At 39.6% G+C, this 19,222-nt stretch overlaps 1 protein-coding gene and 1 long non-coding RNA gene across 13 annotated transcripts in view; one reads left to right on the top strand and one right to left on the bottom strand.

Annotated features, from left to right (window-relative positions):
* Positions 1 to 15,760, top strand: part of EHBP1 (EH domain binding protein 1) — a 341,176-nt gene extending 325,416 nt beyond the window's left edge. For all 12 annotated transcript variants that reach the window (XM_075925601.2, XM_075925600.2, XM_075925608.2 and 9 more), the window contains 4 exons: positions 6,205 to 6,304; positions 7,512 to 7,585; positions 14,234 to 14,348; positions 14,718 to 15,760. In XM_075925601.2, coding sequence (XP_075781716.2) covers positions 6,205 to 6,304; positions 7,512 to 7,585; positions 14,234 to 14,348; positions 14,718 to 14,808 — 380 coding nt within the window. In that variant the 3' untranslated portion in view covers positions 14,809 to 15,760. The remainder of the gene's footprint in view (positions 1 to 6,204; positions 6,305 to 7,511; positions 7,586 to 14,233; positions 14,349 to 14,717) is intronic.
* LOC149525199 (uncharacterized) lies at positions 1,172 to 18,152 on the bottom strand. The gene is made up of 3 exons (XR_016349294.1): positions 17,970 to 18,152; positions 15,755 to 16,227; positions 1,172 to 1,456 (listed from the first exon to the last, which is right to left on the bottom strand). It is a non-coding gene; the product is annotated as an uncharacterized LOC149525199 (long non-coding RNA).
* Between the last annotated feature and the right edge of the window lie 1,070 nt (positions 18,153 to 19,222).

Here is a 19,222-nt window from a genome sequence, read left to right as displayed (position 1 = left end):
CATAAATAGCAGTGAAATAAAGTTGGCCAGGTTTTTTTTGTGTGTGTGTGTTTTTTTCCATTACTGGACCTGCTCTTGTTCACATGCATTGGCATTCTCCTGCTAGCCTCTTCACCCAAGTGTGTTGAGTGAAGAAAGCTTCTTCTATTCTATTTTAAAACTGTGTATAAATATCAGCAAATGGCTGAAGAATGGGCTGTGTCTTCAGTAGGTTCATTTTCATAGTGTTCTGTTGAAGTAAATGGGTAGCTATGGTGTTTTCTGTGTTTAACCATTCCAACGTAACACACAGAGTATGCAGTACAAATAAAATGTAAAAACAGTTGTGCTTAAGACAGCATACCTAATGATATCCATAAAGCTATTTCTTGCCAGACTGAATGTGCTGGTTTTGGATGATGATATAAACCTTTTATTAGCTATATTTTGTGAGTAGTAATTAATTTTTGCAAAGCAGCTATTTTTGAATTTGAGGATTTTTAAATATACATTATTTTAATCTATTAGTTTGGCTTGATGAATTTATGATGGTTTTAGTGTGTCCATCCATTTACATAGGAAACTAGTCTTGTCCCAACATGTTGCTACTTTTTTCCCATTTGAGTAGCGTTCATAATGTTTTGTAGTACTTTCTTCTTTTTTCTTAACAATGAGAAGTCATACAAAGTTAATCCGTGTTTGGTCTATCTTAATGTCTTACCTAAAAGGTTTAAATGGTTATAATCTACAATACATAGTACATTTATGTTCTATTCACAGGTTGATCATGTGTATGTATGCGTGTGTGCGCACACGTGTGTGTTTAGCAGGGGAAAAATTGTGATTTCAGATTGATTCAGCTTGACCATTTATCAGACTACTGTTTATTAAAATGTTTAACAAGCAATCAGCATACAAACTACCCATTGTAACTTCTGCAATATTTAATGAAAATAATATTATATACATCCATGTTCAAGTTCTACAGCATACAATTATGCCACTTATTTATTTGCACTGTCATCCAAAAATTGTAATGTATTTGAAATTCAGAAATGGTAAGGTTGAAAGAAGAAAAAGACCTCAGTTGTTATTAAATAGTAGCAATTGAAGTAATAATTTAGTGCATGTAATGAACCAAAAGATGTGAACCCTTTTGGAGGCAGCGGTTCATCAAACTCCTGGATTGCTGGATAAAATCTTTGAACTTCGTGCTACAGCCTTTATTCAGTTTCATGCAGGAGATACTACAGTACAATGTAGAACCAAAATTTAAGTCAATGGGCATTGCTTGCATGTTTTTGAGACAGAATGTGGGCCTTAAACTTTTTCAAGCTCAGTGTTTTGATCATTCTTAATCATCGAGGAGGGATCTGGTAGATGTCAAGCGAAGAGAAGGCGAGAATATGCATCCTTCACCGCTCAAGCCAGATAATAAAATAAGAATATGGTGATGTGAGAAAAGTCTCCTAGATTCCTAGGGGAAAATAAAATAGGAATTTTATTTTAAAAAATTAAGAAATTAGAAAAACATTACCAAAAATTCTCATCACACATTGTCCAGTAAAAGCTATTATGCTAGTTGTTCCTGTCTCATATTTCCATCGCTTATTCTGCTTTTTGAATATACGAGATACTTGCAGCACTAAAAAGTCTAAAGATTTTTTTTTTTCAGGATTCATTATTGTACCTATAAGATAAAAAGATATAGCCATAATTATGTGTTAAAAAGAGTACATTCTGCTAGATAGTTAACCAGGTGAGGTTAAACAAAATAAGATGAATTCTGGGCTTTTTAGAATACTGACAGTCTTCATTTTAAGCTACAACGTAAAGTGCTTTATCCTGAGATTAGGTATTGTGGCAGAAGCTAAAACTGCCTTTTTCTCCTAACGGTGCCAGAATACAACCTCCTTTTCTTTTTGCGCTAACAAGACTGCTTTACCACCACAGCCCACTCTAAGTAATTAAATCAATCCTTTGTACTTACCGTATTCTCCTCTAGTGACGGTACTAGATCTGATTATATGCTTCATGCATATTCAAAGTACGGCACTGACAGCTCTTTAATGAGCTCTTACTTAATCAGTATGAACAATGTTCATCTTGTTCTTTTTTTCCTCATACATTAGAGCTAGGAACAGTTGGGGAAAAAAATGAAACATCCAGCATTCATTTGAAAAATATATTGTACTTTGAAAAGTGTCTAAGCTGGGGAAGTTGCATTCTGCCCTTTAAAAGTCTGATGGACAAATTGGATTACTAGTATTGGATTAAATAACAAATGGTTAGAGGAGAAATGAGAAAAGCTCGCTGTGATCACAGGCTTTAATATTTTTTGTTACTTATAAAGCTGAAGGGGTCTTTAACCAGTTATTAAAGTCAGGATTAATTTGTAATGGTGCAACTTACTAGCATTAAAAGGGTTGGGATTTTTTTTCTTTAAAAAAAAATTAAAACAATGGTATAATGCATGTATTATAGGGGAAAAAAACAATTTTAAGTTGAAGATCTGTGGGCTATTTATAGATTTCCATCATCTTGTACTGGCTCAGATAAGAGGTTTGCGCACACAGTATCGATTTGGTCTCAAACATGTTTTTCACTTCATTTAAATAATCTGTGTTGTATTGTTTCTCCAGAGAGCAAAGTGGATATTTTCACATTTTGAATTTTTAAACATTTGTACTTGACTGTTTTAAATAATCATTTGAACTTGGAAAATAAACACAGAGAAGTTGAACAGTTTTACTGAGTAGAAGTGTAAAATTAATTGTGGTTGAGAAAAATCCATATATTCATTTTTATCTGGAAATAGTAGGTATAAATTTAAATTTAAAATATCAATACTGGATCAGCATTCAATTTCTCTTCATTTAGAGTGTTTTATAGGCATTCTCCTGTTGAAGAAAATAGTGCTAAATTGAGTAAACTAACTAGTAGAACTGTGTTGATTGAGAATAGTCATTTTAAAATTATTTATGTTGTCATGTATATTACCTTGCTCATGTATGAAGCATCTGTTTAAGTTGAATGTACAAGCATTTAAAAGCCCTTGGTCAAAAACTAAGGTATCACAATCTACTGCTATTAATATTGCACACATGTGTCATTTCATTGATCAAAAAGGCCTTCACTGGCGTACAATTGGCCTTTTTCCAAATTGCAAGCTTTTTCTCAGCTTTTTCTTTTTACTCTTTCTTCTTTTGTTGCTGCCCAGGGATTTATGCCTATCGCAGACGATATCACATGACCAGTGTCAAGGCATCACATGGTCCAAAATGAATACAAAAACAGCTGCCCTAAAAGACAGATTAAAATTACTGTAAAACAATAAAGACTTTGTTGACTCGCTTTAAAAAAAACAATTCTGTGAATACTTCCTACACTGAAATATAAGCTTAAAAATATTGAAGATGCATGCCTGTTTTTGTTAGACTCTCAATTGACAAATATAGCTGTTCTATATTAGTATAAAGAATCAGCATCTTAAAGTATGATCTCACCCTAAAACGTTTGTCATGGTGAAAACTAAGGGCTCCATCCTCAGCTGGTTTAATTTGGTGAAGCTCTGTTGAACTGTGGCTATGTCCCGTTTTCTGTTTGTTTGAAAATGGTTTGCAGACTCAACCATTAGCTAGTATGTATTTGTGACAGTATCTTTTATCCAAAGACCCCGGAGTACTTTATAAACAGTGAATTAATTCGGGGTTATCATCTCTGTATCTAGTTAGGAGAACTTTTTTACCTGCATCATAAAGGGGGAATCAAATCTCATGCCAGTGAGAACAAGAAAGGAACCCCCCATATTCCTGGCCCCCTCAAAAAAAAAAAAGTCACCTGACTCAGTGCAGTTCAGGGGAAGGTGGTCGGTCTTCTTCTAGAACACTGAGTACCTTCTAAGGGCTTGTCTTCACTACATATTGGATCAACATTGCAGCGATCGATCCACCAGCAGCCTATTTATTGCATCTGCTTAGGTGTGATAAATCGACTTACAGGTGCCCTCCTGTAAATTCTGGTACTCCACCAGGATGAGAAGAGTAGCCAGAGTTGATGGGAGAGCAGCCTCCACGGACCTTACCGTGTGGAAGACACCACAATAAGTATGTTGATAGCTGAAGTTGCGCAGGTTAGCTCGACGGGGGGGCGTAATGTAGATCAAGCCTCTGGCTTGCATTAGGAAGTCCCGCTAGCTGGGCCAGTGAACCAAGTCCTCTGATCTTTAATTTGTTAGGGCAAACCATCCTTCTAGTCTTAAAACTCTTTGGAGGGAATTCTGAGTCATAAAATAGTATTGTAAATGCAGTGCAGCCATGCCACCCTGCAGAAAACTGCAGGAAAAAGGTTTTGAGTGAGGAAATCTCTACAAAACAAGGCGACTCCCCTCTTGTTCTCATGGACTGGCACTTCTGCTCTCTGCTAATAAATACTGCTGGACCATCACACTGTAGAGATCCGTGAGAGGGAGAGGACATGCCTGCAGAAGTACTAGCTCTGTCATGTCCTTCGTTCCCTCAGCAAACCCTAGATTCTATCAGTGTAGCTCCAGAGGTGCAGCATTTAACAGGAACTACTGTAAATCACAGGGAAATACCCAGCGAAAAAGGTAATAGAACCCAGTCTGTTATTACCTTTTCTGTCTAAACAGCATGGAGCCGTAGGGAGCCTATGTGTCCCTATCAGCTCTGTCCCTGATCTGTCCACTCTTCTCCCTGTGGATTCCAGATCCATTGGGCTACATGGGGCAGAGGCAAACAATGCCATAGAGACAGCTGGCCTTCCTCTCCATGCAGCAGGGGGAATATCCGTGTAAAAAGGGCAGCTCTCCTTGCACAGATCTGGGGCCATGCATCTGTGTTTTGTTTGAGAATGTATGTAAGACAAGCAGTGATGCCAAAGAATCAGCTATGATGCAGATGTTAACACCCAGAAATTTGGGGTTTCCTCTTAAACCAAAAGCTCACCATACATTTTGGGTATGTTACCAGCTTCTTGTGTAAGCAAGCTACTGCTCCACAACACTGGAAATGAATATAAGACCTTCCCTGCTTTTACAAACATAATGAATTACTGTAATCCTCAACATTCGTTTAAGGTAGGTGTTAGTCTCGTATTAGAAATGGGAAACTGTGAGATACAGGCCTACGGTCAAAGAGCGAATCAGGAACAGTTCTGGGGAAAAGAATTCCACCCCTTTGAATTCCTGACTTTCTTCTTTTATTGTAGCCACTAGACAAACTTCTTCCCAAATTATGAGAAGTCCTGTGGCACCTTGCAGACTAACAGATTTATTGGAGCATAAGCTTTCGTGGGCAAAGACCCACTTCATGCATGTCAGACCCACTTCGTCAGATTTCAGGTCTTTGCCCACGAAAGCTTATGCTCCAATAAATCTGTTAGCTTATGCAGATTCAGACTAGCACAGTAACCCCTCTGATACTTGTTCCCAAATTATGTATTTGTTTGGGTTAAAATTAATTAGATGTACATGCCAGGGATATGTATATAAGGATTTTTGTCTCCTTCAGCTTAATTTTCAGAAAGACAATAGCTGATAGTTTACCACAAATGGTAGAAATGCACATATGTGCCTGTGCCATGACTCCAGTACCCACGGCCATAGGCCCCCATTCAATTCCTGTTAAAATCAATGGTAAGACTTTTACTTTAGTAAAGACTGACCCAGGGCCCTGGTGCGGAGAAGCCGGGTCAGCTATTTCAGCCCACAGTCTGGTAAGCTTGGCATCAGCACAGCACATTGGCCATGGATTCGGGCAGGATTTCACCTCCATAGCTGCTCTAGGCACTCCACCCCCATGGAGCCTGAGTATTCTGGGTTTGTGTAGCTGGAGTTAATTTCACCCATCATAATGTTTTGTTGTTTTTCCACCCCTTTTATGATCATATTAACTCTAGGGAGGGTTTAAAGGTAGAACAATTTTTCTTCCAAATGTATTTAGCGTAAATATGCTCTAGAGTTATGTTAAGAGGCACTAAAATATATATGCTGAAGAATATCAGTTTTAAAAGATTGACTTGTGATCATTCAACAGTGTAGAACTGCTGGTCTTGGAAGTCTAATCTTGTGTTATTTTTAACATTTGGAAAATTACTTTTTAATATCCATTAACAGGAGAGATCTCATGTTCCAAAAATTGATCTTAAAGTATGTTGCCCAGCTTGTGAAACATCATATAAATTACAAATGTGCTTATTCTATAGGAAGGAACACAGAAGAAGAAGAAGCTATGATGCAGGAATGGTTCATGTTGGTTAATAAGAAAAATGCCTTAATAAGGAGAATGAATCAGCTTTCTCTTCTGTAAGTATGGATGGCTGAGCTTGTTACAAGAGGTTGATTTATCAGTATGTTCACTTAGAATATAGATGCTAATTTTTTTTTTGCTTTATTTCCATTAGACTTCAGAATGTTTCCTCAAAGATGCAAAGTATGTGTGATTTGTGTACATACGAAGTAGCTTCATTTTTCTCATATTTCAGACATGAAAATTCAAAGCTTGCAATGGTGCAAGATTAGTGAGAGCTGTGAAAAAAAATATGAAATAGCAAGTGCATTTATATTTTCAAATGCAAAAATAGTAGGATCAACTTACTGTACCAAACTATGCACTTGAATTGTACTTTAAATATAATATGCAAAGTCTAGTTTCACGGAAAACTTGAAGTTAAAATTCACATTTGCTGGTGTCAGTAATATTAGATCATTCACTAGTTTAGCAGTATTGAAGTGTGGGAAAAAGCATATTTGTGAACATCAGGTGAAGCAACGTTACCACAGGCGATGCAGAGAAAGATTTGTGTAATAAAGACATGTAAACCGTCTTCAGAAATGGGCAGAACTGGCACAGTTATTAGAAGCATGGAGGATGAGAGAGAGCATAAATACCATTCATTATTAGACTGGCATTTGGCCTGTTGAGGTCATCATTTCTTGTTTAGTTTTTCTCAGTTTACTGATGATTTTCTTTTAGTATGCCACCTAGTGTAGACATATGCATGCTTCCTTTGTAATATAGTGAAATGAGTTGTATGTTCACGAATTTCTTCCATGTCTGAACTTGATAGAAGATTCCACCTTATAATATTAAGCTTTCTAATCCTGTGTCTAATTTTCTGTATTCGTTAAGTCAGAATTTACATAGGATAATACTTTAAGTGTTCATACTAGTGAACTGTTTGAATCTGGAATTTGTTCTTTAGATAGGAGAGAATATGTAGGACATATCACAACAGCTGCTCTGAGGATGAATATTTAATAATTATGTACAATAGTACAAGAAAATTAAACTAAATCCAGAAAAAACAGATGTTATGGAAACGAAAAAAGCGACATTACTGAATATTCTTCCTAAGGAAGGTTTTAAGTTTGTGTATCATTTGTTTGGAGTAGCTTAAAGTTGAAGAGAAAAGTCAGTTATGAGTCCTAAAATCAATGTAAGTTAAAGGTTCTTTTAAGTGTTTAATGATTTAGTAATTAACATATTGATGAACTTTTGCAACTTGCCTAGGGAAAAAGAACATGACCTAGAAAGGCGGTACGAACTGCTGAACCGAGAATTAAGAGCAATGCTTGCTATTGAAGGTAAGCAACATTAACAAATGAAATTACTTAACAGAAAGACCAGTAAGAAGGCCCACCTGAGAGTAGAGTTAGCTATCACACATAATTCAAAATTATAGCGTGCAAACAGATATTATAGGTCTTTACTCTTATGCATAAATTATATCCAAAGAAATTGTTTCAAGCATAGACTTCAGGAAGCAAGATGAGAAACAAGTCTTACTACAGTATATTTGAAAAAGCATTGAGGTGGGGAAACACAATGTATTTTTGCTTTTTATTTATTATGTTTGTTACAACACAGTAATCTTAATTTTGACACAGTAATCTTAACTTTATCATAAAGGGATGACTCTTACATGAGATTCCTTATTTTTTTACATTTTAATATTTTGATAGCAATATTTCCACTTGAGGGAAAAAATCTCTTCAGTCTTCATGATAAAATATACACGTGTCAAGTACATATTTCATCACATGTAACATCAGTGTTAGTGCAATCTATTGCACATATTTTCTTCATTCTTTGTAGTTCTTTAGAGTCTAGTCGCCTTACCTGAATGAAAACTCATGGAAAGATTGACGTGGGGAGAAGTGAAAAAGTTTCAGACTTTCCATAATGCTTTTAACAGGAATTGTACAATAATCCTAAGGAGGATACATAACAAAAATAAATATCCAGCTAGCTTAAACTGTTGCTTACATTATATTGTTATTTAAATATCTTAAGTGTTTTATAATGCTGCTCTACTTATACCTCTCAGTCACAAATGCTGTCTTGTAGTTCAAAGATGTTTGCTTAAAAGTTAATCCTTTGGGCTCTGTAAAATGGACCTTTTGTCTAATCAATGCAAATTGATTTTGCTATTCTATATTGACCTCTTAGCCCTTTGACTGTCCATGGTAATTTCTTTCTGCACCTGATAAGGTAGCTGATCCATAATAAATCAATTCTAATTAGTTTAGAGACTTCACTGGAAGCATAAGTTTGTAGGAGAAAGACGAGGTTTGTCAGGTAGCTTCATATCTATCAGTCTGTTACTATATTCTTGGGTAAAGCTTAGTTCACCATATTCTTGAATACAACCTGAGTTCAGAAATGTACAGTGAAGTGGTAGTTAATTGTAAATTAAATATTTAAAACCAAATTAAAATCCTTTTAAACAAAAAAAAATATTATTGGGCATAAATTATACTGTAATGTTCCTTTATTTTATTTTATTTTATTTTATTTTATTTTATTTTATTATTTTGAGGACTTCAGACCTCAGGTCTTCGAATGCCCTTACAAAATATAACAAATCACATATATACCTTAATAAAAAAAATTAAAAATAGCAAAAGGTGCCAGACATTAGAAAGATCAGATCTGCTTGTTATGTTAGAATGATACATTATACAGGATTTTTCAGGAAAACCATGTTTGTTTGCACTACTCTTATTATGTTTTAGAATTTTGAATTTTATTAAGATGATTGTTCTCTTGGGAACTTTTTGCACTATCCCTCAGCCATCAGGATGACCATATTAAAGGTGGAATTATTCAGATAAAATGATGATGACTGAGGTGATATAAGTATGTTACAAACTGCTGAAATATAATTTTGAAAAATTGTCTATGAGTGTAGATGTAGATGCTTTCAAATGTTTCATGTCTGATATATTCTCAATTTCAAATATAATTTAAAAGCGATTTTAAAACAATAACACAAAATGCTTATTTGTAGCCAGGTTGACTGTAGAAGAAATTAGTTATATTGGCTTCATGAGTGCAAAGCAGTATCCATCAGCCCATTGCTAATGAACAGTTGGTGCCATGTAAAAGATGTGAATGAACAAATCTAACATGTGTGTACAATTTTTCCCACTCCCAAGAACATATGGACATGAAAAAGTAGCAGGGTTGTTTCTGTTTGTGTATTTAAAGTGATTGTTAGTAGCAATTACAAACTGTTTTTTTAAAAAACACGTTTTTGAGAGGTGATAATTACTGTTTTGGTAAATTGCTTTAACTCTTCCCACCCATGACTCGACTGTTTAAAAATCTATCAAACAATTTACTTAGCTAGTTGATGACAGGGGAAAAGAGACTTGCAAAAGGTAGCAGCCTGCTGATTGTAGATAAAGGCAGTTTATTGGCCATGGGCCTGCCCTGCTTGTCTGAGCAGTGTGTGGGCAGTACTGTAGTTTAGAGGTGCTGACCGTTATAGTGTTCAGTGATGTGGAGACAGTGTCCTCTTAGCCAACTGCATATGCAGTTGAATAGACTTTTGGAGTGTTAAAAGCACTTCACACAGAACACATGAATGGCCAGCAGTGGTAAAAAGAGGAGTACTTTTTCCCCCCTCCCATTTAGCAGCAGAGATTAAAAAAAAGGGAGAGTAACATCCTGGGTGCTTACAACAACAAGCTATTCATATCATTACAAAGTGAATTTGCTCCTGAAAATGCTCATCCCGAGAAAAGCCAAAAATAGTTGTATAGAATCATAATACGCTGAAGGAAATATCCCTTACTTGGTTAGTTTTAAAGCCTGGCCAAATGAGAGCACGCTGCATGAGTTTGTCTCATGTAAACAAGGTAGGCATTTCAGAGCTTGGATTCTCCTGCATGCATAGCAGAGTAGCAGGATACCTTAGACTTAAACACACTTCACTTGCCTTCCCTTTCCCCTCTCCCCCCTCCTCCCCAGGTTTAATGCCTCCTTAGAAAAGATAAGTTCATTTTTGCACACCTTGGGGTAGTGTGTTCATTTTCTGCCCAAGAAATGGATCTTCTTTAGGATTTTGTACATCTTGATTTATTCTTGGCTTAGAGTTTGAAGTGGGTGCTCTTCTAAAAGGATTTATGCATAGGTTCACTATTTTTGTAGTTATGGTTTATATGATAAGCTTTTTATATTTAAAATCAATATGTAATCCTGTGGAGGAGCTTATCCCCTAAAACCCCATTTGTAAATCTATTTTAGCTTTGTTACACAGCACAGCCACAGTATTCCATAGATTGATTAGGTTCAGCAGTAGAATCCTATCAAATGGCCTGCTCTGATGATGATGCAAACTCTTTCAGGATTGCTAGTTGACTGGAACTAAAGATAAGACTTGACTGCAATCCCCCAATGTGCTCTTTACAAAACTAGTGTTAATTTTCATCAAAGTGCTAGGCTTATTTATTATAGTGGCAAGGTTGAAGGTTTTACTAGAAAAACTTTAGACCATTTCTATTACAGTGTTTCTACTGGAGCAGGTCAGCCTGTTTTCTCAACATAGTTATCAGTGTGAGCAATTAAAAAGAAGAGAGTATAAAGTCCATGCAGATGAATAATTTGAAAACATTTGGATTTAAATCTGAATTTAACAAACTATGTAATTTGACACTGCACATTGCAAGTGACTGCATGGGGTCTTTTGGCTTTTCAACACTTTTAGCTCATATACAACATCAGAATTTAATCCTATTTTTATCCAGAGTGTAGCTTTTATAACAGTATTATTCTGGAATCTTCACATTAATCACAGTCCGTATTGTAGTTTCCCAGAGCTGTAGTCACTGCTGGTAACTATCTCTAACAGGTGTTACAGATAATCCTGTCTTAAAATTTAGAAGTAGAAGACAAACTTGCATGCCGTTGATTTTTAAATATATTGACATTTGTGTTTTCTCCTAAAGCTGTTTTTGCTGCGGGAGATCTCTTTAATCAGATATTTTGCTGTACATAACAAGCTCCTACTTTAATATTATATAAAATAAATATTGACCAAATACTGTTAATAAACTCCTCCCTTCCTGACAAACTGCTATTTAATTTATCCTTTCCTAAGACATGTATGTAAGTTAATTAAGCTAACAACAAGGCAATTGTGTACTTGTGTTAATGAATCTTTCAGTTGCATCTTCACAAATAGCACTTGTTGTCCACTGGAAGAACAACAAAAATCAGTTTCATTCTAGAAATGAGTGTCCCACAAGACATTATTTACCACACACTGCTGTGATCTGTGAATAGTATATCAATATCTATAGGTAGGAAAAAGTAGTTCATACCAAATCTCTAATTCTAATATAATTCTAAAATAGTGTGGCTTCTGCCTATACACATAAGATGTTATGGAGAATTGCTTCCAAAATTCAGAAAAAATAAGAATGTTTTAAAAAACTGAAACTGCCAACAAAGGCAAAACTGCAACATATTATCTCAAACCCATGTAGAACTTGTGCTTTTCAGGTCCTTCCTGAATGTATCTGCATTTTCAGGTGTCAAAATATTAGCGAATCCTTAAAATCAACAAGCTTGTAGTCAGGAGCATGGAGAAGTTAGGCTAGAAGTTAGACAAGGTTTGAAAGTCTGGGAATTCTGAACGACATGTCTTTTCCCCCCTTGTTTCCAGTCAGATCACTGACAGACATTGTATGACATACACTTGGGAGGCTGGTTTGTTTTAGTCAGTTGACCTCACTTATGCTGGCACTTAATTTTTACGTGTGATTTCACAAAGAGCCTGTTTGGAGTTTGAGATAGAGAAGGCAGGATTTTTTTAAAAATTGAATTGAAGCAGCATGCCCTGAAATGTGCCAGACTAGGAAAGGGCAAATATCAGTGGAAATCAAAGGAGCATGTTCTACACTCACAACAAAAAAGGGAGCTTTTGGGGGTTCCAGGTGTGGGGTGGGCTAAAGGTGAGGACAATACATTACAAGATAAATTGATTTGGTTACCACCTGGAAAATTAGCTTCCATAAGTATGATTGATAAGAAACTGTCCCTTTAAAAATAAGCAGTGAGAACTGTCTGCCGGCGTTCTGCCAGGTAAATGTTATGGAAAGTGACATGGTGTACTGCATCAAGTTCTTACCCATTTATGAAACACCACTGTGTACATTTGCACACATTGAATGTATATACACACACGTGTCTGTTTCTGTTTTCCATATGTGCATGTTAGTATATGCACGTACACCTATGGCGCTTATACGTGGCCATGGAGAGAAGGCAAGAGAATGAAAAAAAATGGTTACATTCCTGGCTTTTTTTGCTGTGGTTCTAACCTTTATTGCATGATGATGCATCTAATTTTTAATTTGTAAATACAAGACTGAATTCCCTCTAGCACCACTTGCTTTCATAAAGCTTCTGAGCAGTTTGCTGTCTTGAATAAATTTTGCTTTGGAGGGGGGTCAGGGGGATTTGAACCAGCACATTCTTGTGTGGGTTGCGAAGATTCACATGGTAACCATTGGTGTGCATTGTTAGGTTTATCTGAATAAGCACCAGCCATGTGAGTTTTAACATGATTGCCCAGGGCAATAGAGAGAAGAGAGAAATCCAAAAGGATTGCACACTCTCTTTCCTCTGTGTTTTTGGAAAGTGCACAGAGGGGAGGACACTGCTTGAATCGGTGGTTATGGTCATTTTTAAGCTGGTGTCCTGTTTCCCTCCTGGTCCTCATTTGTTCTGCTATCTGCCTCATCATCTACTTCTCCTGCTTTTCATTGTTAACTTTCCTAATGAGGGAGGCGGGGTGGACTGGCGGTTGATTGACAGCTACAAGCCCCTACAGTCTGGCTAAAGAGCAGTTGGCTTGGACTTCAGGCATGTTCCAATCTTGAATTTGCCTTCTTTTTATGAAATGCAGATACTGTTCTGTTAAAAAGAGGGACAGAGATCATGCAGAGGAAACCTATGGGGTCAAAAATGTTCCCTTGGAGTCCTCTAGTGCACAAGATTCGTGCAGTAGGACTAGCCCTTACCCAATCTTGTGCAACAAAATAATTTCAAAATCAAATCTGTAATTGTCATTTAGCAAAAAGCCTTAGATTTAGCCATCATCCAAACAATCAAGCAGGTTACAACACTATGGAGAAAACTGCTCTGTAATATTGTCTACCAAATGTACTTTTACTTCAAAGAAAAATGCTAATTAACTGACACCTACTTTTAAAGTTATTTTGAAACATCTGGTGCCCAGTGTGAGATATTTCCAACTGCTATGATACACCAAGCAAGAAATTAGCAAAGAATAAGCTATTTGTGCATAGATGGAGTTAGATTCTAGATTTTAAAAAGTTCTTAGAATTTTTTTTGGTTCTGTGAATTTTGCCAGTTTCAGAAACAAAAGTGCCTTTCCCTCTACCCAACATATTCACAGAAAACAAAGCCAGAGCTAGAAAGATCTCTAGAATCGGATAAAAACAAACAATAAATGAAATAAAGAAATGCAGATTATTCCATTTATTTCTTTTTTTAAAATGCTATTGATAAACTGATTCCAGTCTGTCCAAGCCTCTGCTAAAAGTTCTGTGAGAAATTTAGAAATTAGGCATCTTGGAATATTGCCACATCTAGGATAGAATTCGTTGTTTATGTAAAAGTATATAAATTTATAACTACAGGTTATTAAGTAATAATGCATGAAGTCAAATGCAAATCTTCAATAACTTGATATTTTTGATATATACAAATTCACACAAATGTGAAATATGATCCCAGCTTAAAGTTCCATACCTTTGGAGGTTACAGAAAGGAATAATCTTATTTTGTTTTTTATTCCTAATGCCAAAGATCTGACACCCATTTGTTTAAATCATACAGAAATTCAGACCAAAAAGATTTTAAACCACACATTTCTGGGGGATTTAATTATGCTTATTTAATATATTTATTATTTTCAGATTGGCAAAAGACTGAAGCCCAGAAAAGGCGAGAGCAGCTTTTGCTGGATGAACTTGTTATTCTCGTTAATAAACGCGATGCCCTGGTCAGAGATTTGGACGCCCAAGAAAAACAGTGAGTATGACGTGTTATTTTTGTAAACCCTCTAGAGACATTTTGACTTTTCTGAGAATGGATTTGCTTTTTCTCTATGGTCCAGACAGTAAAAGTTTGAGGAAAGTTCAGTAAACAAAAGCAGCATGTTCTCTCTGGTGTTCAAGAGTGAGAACATGAACTCTGGGGTTTGTTAATGATGATCCATTTTAAAGAAAATCTAGAGCCTGATCCTCAAATTGAATGGTGCTATCACATCTACCCTAGAGTGGTGCTCTGTAGCCAAATTCCTTTGGCAAATAGCCCGCAGAGCGCCTAAGTGGTGTAAAGAAGAACTGTGTGTCCTTAGATGGAAAACGGACAATAATTGTTCCTTGCGTTTGTTTTCAGGGCTGAAGAAGAAGATGAACATTTGGAAAGAACTCTGGAACAAAACAAAGGCAAGATGGCCAAGAAAGAAGAGAAATGTGTCCTCCAGTGACTGGCCTTCCTGGAGCAGATGCAGTTGCATTTTGTAGTCCAGATCTTTCTTACATTTTTAAAATACTGACCCCAAGACTCAAAAAACAAATATATAACTCAATACTTCCGAAAATATAAAACTTCTCCCCTTTTCTTAGGCTAGCTCTATACTGCATTGTTTTCTGGATTTGTTATTTTTTTCCACTCAAGCAATATTATTCCAAACTAGCTTTGTACTATGATTTAATTGTGAGCTTAGTCATCTTGTTGAAATTCTGTTACATACATTTGCACAGAAACATTGTTGTGGTGGTAATATCAAAAATGTTTAAGAGAAAAAAATGACAGGATTTCTTTAGCCAGAGGAGGAATGAATTTTGAAATAAATATGTTTGTTGTAATAGGATGATGAAGGGGGAAATAGAAAACAAAAATCATTCTAAATGGTTTCATCTAGTCCTGCCATATGTAATGCTTAATAAGCTATCTAAATTTTATAGTTCAGATTCAATCCAGTTATTAAAATGTGCTATATTTACCAGTGTTTATTTCAGAAACGTTTTACATTTTATTGTATGTATAATATAAATTAAGACTGTCTGATTCGCTCCGAGACCAGTTCTTTACCATGTGATTTGAAAAGAGCCTTGTGATCTGAAGATGTGGTGTGAGATGGGGCTAATTGAAGTGCATCAGTTTACAGAAACATTTTGTCATTAAAGGCTACGCCATTTTTTTATAATTATTTATTACATCTAGTTTTGTTCCCTTCTCCATTTTGTTGGCTCCAGAATGCTGTTCATATTTATTCAGTAGCTATTAAAGTCTGTTCTGCCATTGTGTGCAAACCCCCTCTCAGTTAGAGTTCCTTTTGCTTCCATTGCTCGCTCATTTTTGTGAAAACTGTTATTTATTACAATACTGAGTCATATATAAATTTTCAATAAAAGCTGAATCTTTCTTACCGTTAACTGTTGCTGTCTTCTCTTCCCAGTGTGAAAAGTTTACTTCTGATTGTTTGGGGGGAGGGGAGATGAGGAAAGGTTTATTTAATTTTTAAAATGAATTTGTAAAAAATGATTTGCAAATGCAACAGCTTCCTACCTGGCACCAGTCTAGAGGCAAAAGATACACCTTCAGATACAAAAATAGAATTTTCTTTTGGGGGTGAGGATTAAAAAGCCATGGCCTTGGTTTTATTTGTAAAACTTTTCCAGATACAAGTCTTGTTTGTCCAAGAAGGTTCCAATTTCTCTTTTTTTGGAACCTGTTCCGGTTTACATTAAGATTTTGCAAATCAGACCTCTGGTCACTGCTACTTTGTCCAAGATTTTCAGAACTGGCCACAGTGCATCGTTTTCTTCACCTTCCTTTGCAGTGGCTTGCCTTTTTATAGCTCAGCGGGCCAGATCAAAGCTCTTTGTCAACTCTCAGCGAACTGCAATTTTTTAAAAAATTGTATTTAGTGATAGAACCACCAAGCCAGACAAAAAGTTCAACTTTGGACATGGCGCAGCCGTATGCCTGTATCCGCCTGCTCAACTCATTCCAGTAGCAAACCAGCCCTCTCCCTAACAAAAGGAAGTCTGTTCGACAAATTGGGAAGACCTGAAAATAATAATGCGGCAGGTTTAGGCTTCAGAGTGCCAGCGAAGTTTTACAAGAGACTATAAATCATGCCTCAGTTAGGAAAGGACAGCCCAGCCGGCGCATACAGGAATGCTGCCGCTCAAATCTGCGCCTCCCAGGCCGGGGGAAAAGTTCGTGCGAAGTTTCTGGGACGGGACCCAGTGGCTCCGCGGGCACTTTGGGGGAGCTGGCCCCGCCACCTTCCTGCGCCATGGAGCCCCGGTGAAAATCAAATCCCCTCATCCAATCGCTGCAAAATCCAGCCAAGTGGGGCTAGGGGAGAGTCCCATCTCAGGAGCTGCTCCTGCGCCTGCCGCCGCGGCTTGGAAGAGAGACGCGGTTTTCTGACCCGTGCGGAGAGAACACACGAGATGTTACCAAATCCACCTCGTGAATAATCCGGTTAAAATGATAAAGTGCCAGTGTAAATACCGGGGCTCTGGGCATGTGCCTTCGGATCTGCCCATCATGGGAATCCCTTGCCGAGGTGGTTCATATGCTAAATGAATTAAACCTCTTATCTCCTTTCACTGGGGGATGCGAATCGGGCCCGGATCTGCCTCCTTCTCCCCCTCGCCCTTGGACTCTATCACCCCCGCCCATCACCTCCGTTTCTGGGCTGTGTTCTCTCTTGCCGGCCTGCTGGACCAGCCGCTCTTGATTTGGCCCGAGACAAGTGCGCACTTTGGGGTGGTTAATGTAGGTTAACGCGCTTTCTCGGCGCCTAAGAGTCAGAGGAGAATTGGTTAATTCGCAGCGAACAGCTGTTCGCCCTCGCAGGGCCCTGGGCTGCGGAGCAGGAGCCTGTGCCAATGACACCGGCCACGGCGGAGTCCTCGCTGCTGCCTCCGCTCTGATGAAGGGGGAATAAGTTTTGACAGCTGGCGTCCTCTGGCCTTTTCCAACTGGCCCGTTCAGGGGCTGGGCCCGGCTCGCTTTGCCTTCCCGGGCGCAGGTTTCTCTGGCCCGGGCTCCAGGGGGTGGCTCAGCCCTCGGGCTGGGGCTGTGGGCTAGCGGGGGCGCGGAAGAAGAGGGTGCATGGAACCGGGAGGGGGAGACATGCTGGGGCACGGAGCACAGAGCGAGACGCGGGCGCTCCAGGGCAGCGCTGGCCACTAAGCCAAGGGGCTGAAATGCTCCGGGGGGAGGGGTCAGAAGCAGCGTCCACCGGGCTGTTCTCCGCCAGCAGGGTCCAGCCCCAGGCTCCGGGGCCGCTGCAGGGAGCAGGGAACCTGGGGGGCTTCTCCCCGCGGCATTGCCCGGTTGTTTGGCAAACTCGCTGCAGCCAGCTGAACTCCCGCCCCTCCCCCCCCCCGTCCCAGCCAGCCCAGGGGCTCCTGGGTCAATGGGGGCGAGACAGTCAAACGCCCCCTCCCCCCGAGCGCCCCAACCCCTGTAGCTTCCCACGTGCCTCGGGGTCCTGCCCAGGTGCAGCAGGTGCTGCGGGATCCCGCGCACACGCCTCCGGTGCCCGGCTGCAGCCCTGGGACCCTACCCCCCTCCCGGGGGCCGAGAGGGGCTACGGGAAGGCCGGGCCCCGCAGGCGCTTACCTGTGCGCACCCAGCGCTCCCCCTTGCAGCGCGGTCCCTGGAGATGGGTGGGGGCAGGACGGGGTACCCTGACCGCCCCCCCTGCGCCTCCGCCGCGGCTGCTGCGCCGCCGCCTCTGCGTGCAGCCCCCAGCGCGGCGCCAAACTTTTCTCTCGCGCGCTCGCTCTGCGCCGTGTGCCCCCTGCCTCCCCCTAATCCCGGGCTTTTATGGGCTGCGCATTAAGAAAATTCGCCTGCAATTTGGGATTAGACAAGTGCTCTGATTGCACGGGCAGGGGCCAGTGCTACCTGATACCTCCCCGCTCCCAGCCCCAGCCTGTGGGGCTGAGCCCCAGCGCCAGAGCCAAGCTCCAAGCGGGAGCGGGCCGGGCAGCCGAGCCCCGGCTGGCCAAGCAACCCCCTCTCCTGCACGAATAACCGGGAGCCGATTGCTGGGGAGTTGGGCGCAGCCGAGAATATTGGCTTTTTGGCGAGCCTGGCCGGGCTCCCTTTGCCCGGGCGCGCCTTGGAGAACAGCCCTTCCTGCTTAAAAATCGGCCCCCAACTCCTGGCCTACCACCCTGGGACAAAGGTTCAGGTGCCTCAGCGGGGCTTGCCCCCTGTGCCTACAAAGGCAAAGGTAGGGACCCCGGGACTGGTGTCCCCTGACAGCCCTTTACTTTTTGTGAATGGGCTGCGGCGCCTTTGTTCCCCGGAGAAGTGCCCGTGTCGCTGACTTTTGTGGACTATAGAAAGATCTTGTAAACCCTCCTTTTCTTTCGTCCCTTCTCCTCCTTCTACCTCGCCCCCCCCCCCCCCGCTTTGATTAGATGTCCCCTCATCGCCCGAAAAAAAATGTAATTTCGTTTGGGCCGGCGGTCACTTCCTTTGAACATTAGCTCGCTTTCAGCTCCAGCTTCAATGAGAAGGAGTTGATTTTGAGAGATCAACAAAAGACCCGCACCAAAGCCTTATTAAAGGTCCTAAGAAGATCGCCTGGACCCTTTGAGAAGCAGTTAGGGAAACAGTGTGCATCCATGATATTCTGTTACCGTGTTTTATTGGGACGCCAAAGGAAAGTGTCTCGTGAAAAACACTTACTTTGATGCCCGGCCGCGTTTAATTTATTTTGCTGGCAACGAGTTGATTTTTTTTTTTTTGCATGTTATTATTATTACCCCCTTTTCAGATTTCCCTTTGTGTTATTGGACATTCTCCTATTAAACTACAAAAAAAAGGAGTGATTCTTAGGAAGAGATTAGGGCCCTTCGTTA

The sequence above is a fragment of the Pelodiscus sinensis genome, chromosome 3 (assembly GCF_052426305.1).
Source record: "Pelodiscus sinensis isolate ZL-2025 chromosome 3, ASM5242630v1, whole genome shotgun sequence".
NCBI lineage: Eukaryota > Metazoa > Chordata > Testudines > Trionychidae > Pelodiscus > Pelodiscus sinensis.
Note: the sequence above shows the minus strand (reverse complement) of the source record. Positions and strands in the feature narration are given on the sequence as shown.